At 37.8% G+C, this 2,401-nt stretch overlaps 1 protein-coding gene across 1 annotated transcript; it reads right to left on the bottom strand.

Annotated features, from left to right (window-relative positions):
• Window positions 1-439: 439 nt before the first annotated feature.
• Window positions 440-2,118, bottom strand: LOC106661277 (cathepsin L1-like). Its single transcript, XM_024228673.1, has 2 exons — window positions 1,759-2,118; window positions 440-1,030 (listed from the first exon to the last, which is right to left on the bottom strand). The coding sequence occupies exons 1-2, from the start codon at window positions 2,116-2,118 to the stop codon at window positions 506-508; spliced, it is 885 nt and encodes a 294-aa protein (XP_024084441.1). The 3' UTR covers window positions 440-505.
• Between the last annotated feature and the right edge of the window lie 283 nt (window positions 2,119-2,401).

Genomic DNA, 2,401 nt, shown 5'->3' with positions numbered 1-2,401 from the left:
CAACTAATAGTGTTTAAATAATTTCATGTCAATTACTTTCATTTTAATCAATACGTCCAACACTGCAAACATACAAGAAAACATAAAATTATTATTTGAAACACAAATCATCATAATTGAAAGTAAGGAAAATATACAATGGCACTATGACTGAGCTTGAGATTATTGTATGAAAACGTACAATCGTTATATACTATCTTGGTAGTTAATACTTTAACATTTATCACGTTCGCACCAAGAAAAGAGCCCTTATTGTTGTTATATCCAACTCCTAATGTTATTCAAGAATGACAAAAATAAAAAAAAAGTTGATTAACAGTCGCGCTTATAAATACATTCGTTCTTCTTTGCTTTCACACTAAAAAAAACCTACCCTAAATTAGGAACATACACTGTAGAATTAACCTGGATCAATAGTAATCGATAATGAGTAGCAGTATAACTTATGCTAAGCTTAGGTAGCAGAATTGTTTGAAATCTTTGTTAAAAATTGTGCATAAAATATCTATGCTTTCACATAGACAGCATAATTAGAAATTCCGCACATGTTTTTCCCCCTTTTGAGATACATGTAACCACTTTCGCCCCATTCGTCACTCCACCAATTTTTAATGATCCAGGCATCTTCGGTATAGCCGACCAATAGGACGGCATGGTTCATGGAATGTCCCGTGCATTCCGGATCGTCGTAAATCCCTTTTTCGTACAGTTTGAACGTCTCAGGTCTGGAATTAATCGCCACTGGGATGGGCCCGTAATTCGCCAGGGCGGTTTTCAATCCGTCTTCGTCCCCAGCAGGCAGGACGTTCCAGAATTTGATTTTAGCTGAAACTTTGTTCGACTCGAATCGGCACGCAGATTGGTTTCCGTCGTATGGATAATCTTTCTCGGTCATCAGTCCGTGTCTTTGGACGTAGAGGAGGGTGTTCAGGAATGTTCCTCCGTTGCAACCGAGGTTTCCGTTATTGTACGAACAGTCCACGATCTGTTGTTTGCTAAGAGGTTCGTATTTTCCTCTTTTGATGAACATCTGAAAAGTAAAAAATAAAAATTTGACTTACACACAAATTAGATCTGCTTTAACAATCCATTCAATCACGATCTCTACTTGGTAATAAGTGGCTCGGCTTCTACCATAGATTAAAGTTAGGACGAACCCGTTGCTTGATTAATTAATATTTTTCAATTAATTAAGATTTTTTAGATGAGATAAAAAAGTCAGTGTCACGAGCGGGATTCGAACCCACGACCTTCGGCTAGATACACCACTGCTCTACCACTTGACCAAATAAATTCTTTTCAATTAATTAATCTTTAATTAAGGATTAGGACGATTTCGTGTAATCTATTTGATTCTCGGCGACAAATGAAATGGCCACGAGGTGGATCGAAGTCACGATAGCTCAAGTGGTAGAGCAGCGGCCTATCTAGCCGAAGGTAGTAGGTTCGAATCCCGCTCGTGACACTGACTTTTTTATCTCATCTAAAAAACCTTAATTAAAGATTAATTAATCGAAAAGAGTTTATTTGGTCAATCGGATGGTTAGGGATGGATTATTAGTCCCTTCTAAAAATACTAGTATTGAGGATTTTTGGATTATTATAAATTTCAAAGGTTTTTACGGTTATTCTTGGTTCCTACTATTTACCTGATTATTAAATAAATTTTAATGTGCTCAGGGCAAGACTATGAAGGCTCACAGCCATTGAAAGGAAATATTTAATATGTAATTTATAAAAAAAGATATTTGTACTTACTTGAGCTTGAATGGAAGCAGCAACGCTGAACGCATAGCAAGCAGAACAGTTTTTCTGGTTCCACGACGGTGTCACGAATCCCCTTTTCCGCCAGTCGAGCTCTTTCGGGATGCTGATCCTGGGACGAAGACGACGTCTAAGAATACTTTCATCAGATATCTTTTCGCCGACTTTCATTATTTTGTTCGAACGACTCAGGTCGGAAAGTAGATTATAACTTCCGCCTTTTTTCACTTCCTCGTCGTGGAGACTAATTTTCCTCGCGATTATCGGCTCGTCTGACTTTTCGTCCCTCTCCAGATGGCGACTGGAAGCACCTACGGGTGCGAAGGTTAACACTAGCAGTAGACTTGTTATCATTTCTGACCGTTTTCAGACTGATATACATTTTTCTTCGATTCGTTGGAAAAGCTGACAATACGAAACGAAATCAATGTCGTAATATCCGCCTTATTTTCCAATATTTGATGGTTTTTTCCTTCCTGTAAAAGGTGGACGATCTGTCCGACTTCGACCCTTTCAATATTTACCTATCATCTATCTCCATCCTTGAAGTCCAACGCACGTAGAAACACATAAAATCACAAATATTATAACAGGCAAGTGTGTGACTTTATGTAAAATATCGTAACAGGTTCATGAT

This window comes from Cimex lectularius, unplaced genomic scaffold, assembly GCF_000648675.2.
Source record: "Cimex lectularius strain Harlan isolate CLEC.00 unplaced genomic scaffold, Clec_2.1 scaffold255, whole genome shotgun sequence".
Classification (NCBI taxonomy): Eukaryota; Metazoa; Arthropoda; class Insecta; order Hemiptera; family Cimicidae; genus Cimex; species Cimex lectularius.
This window is presented reverse-complemented; position numbering and strand designations above follow the sequence as displayed.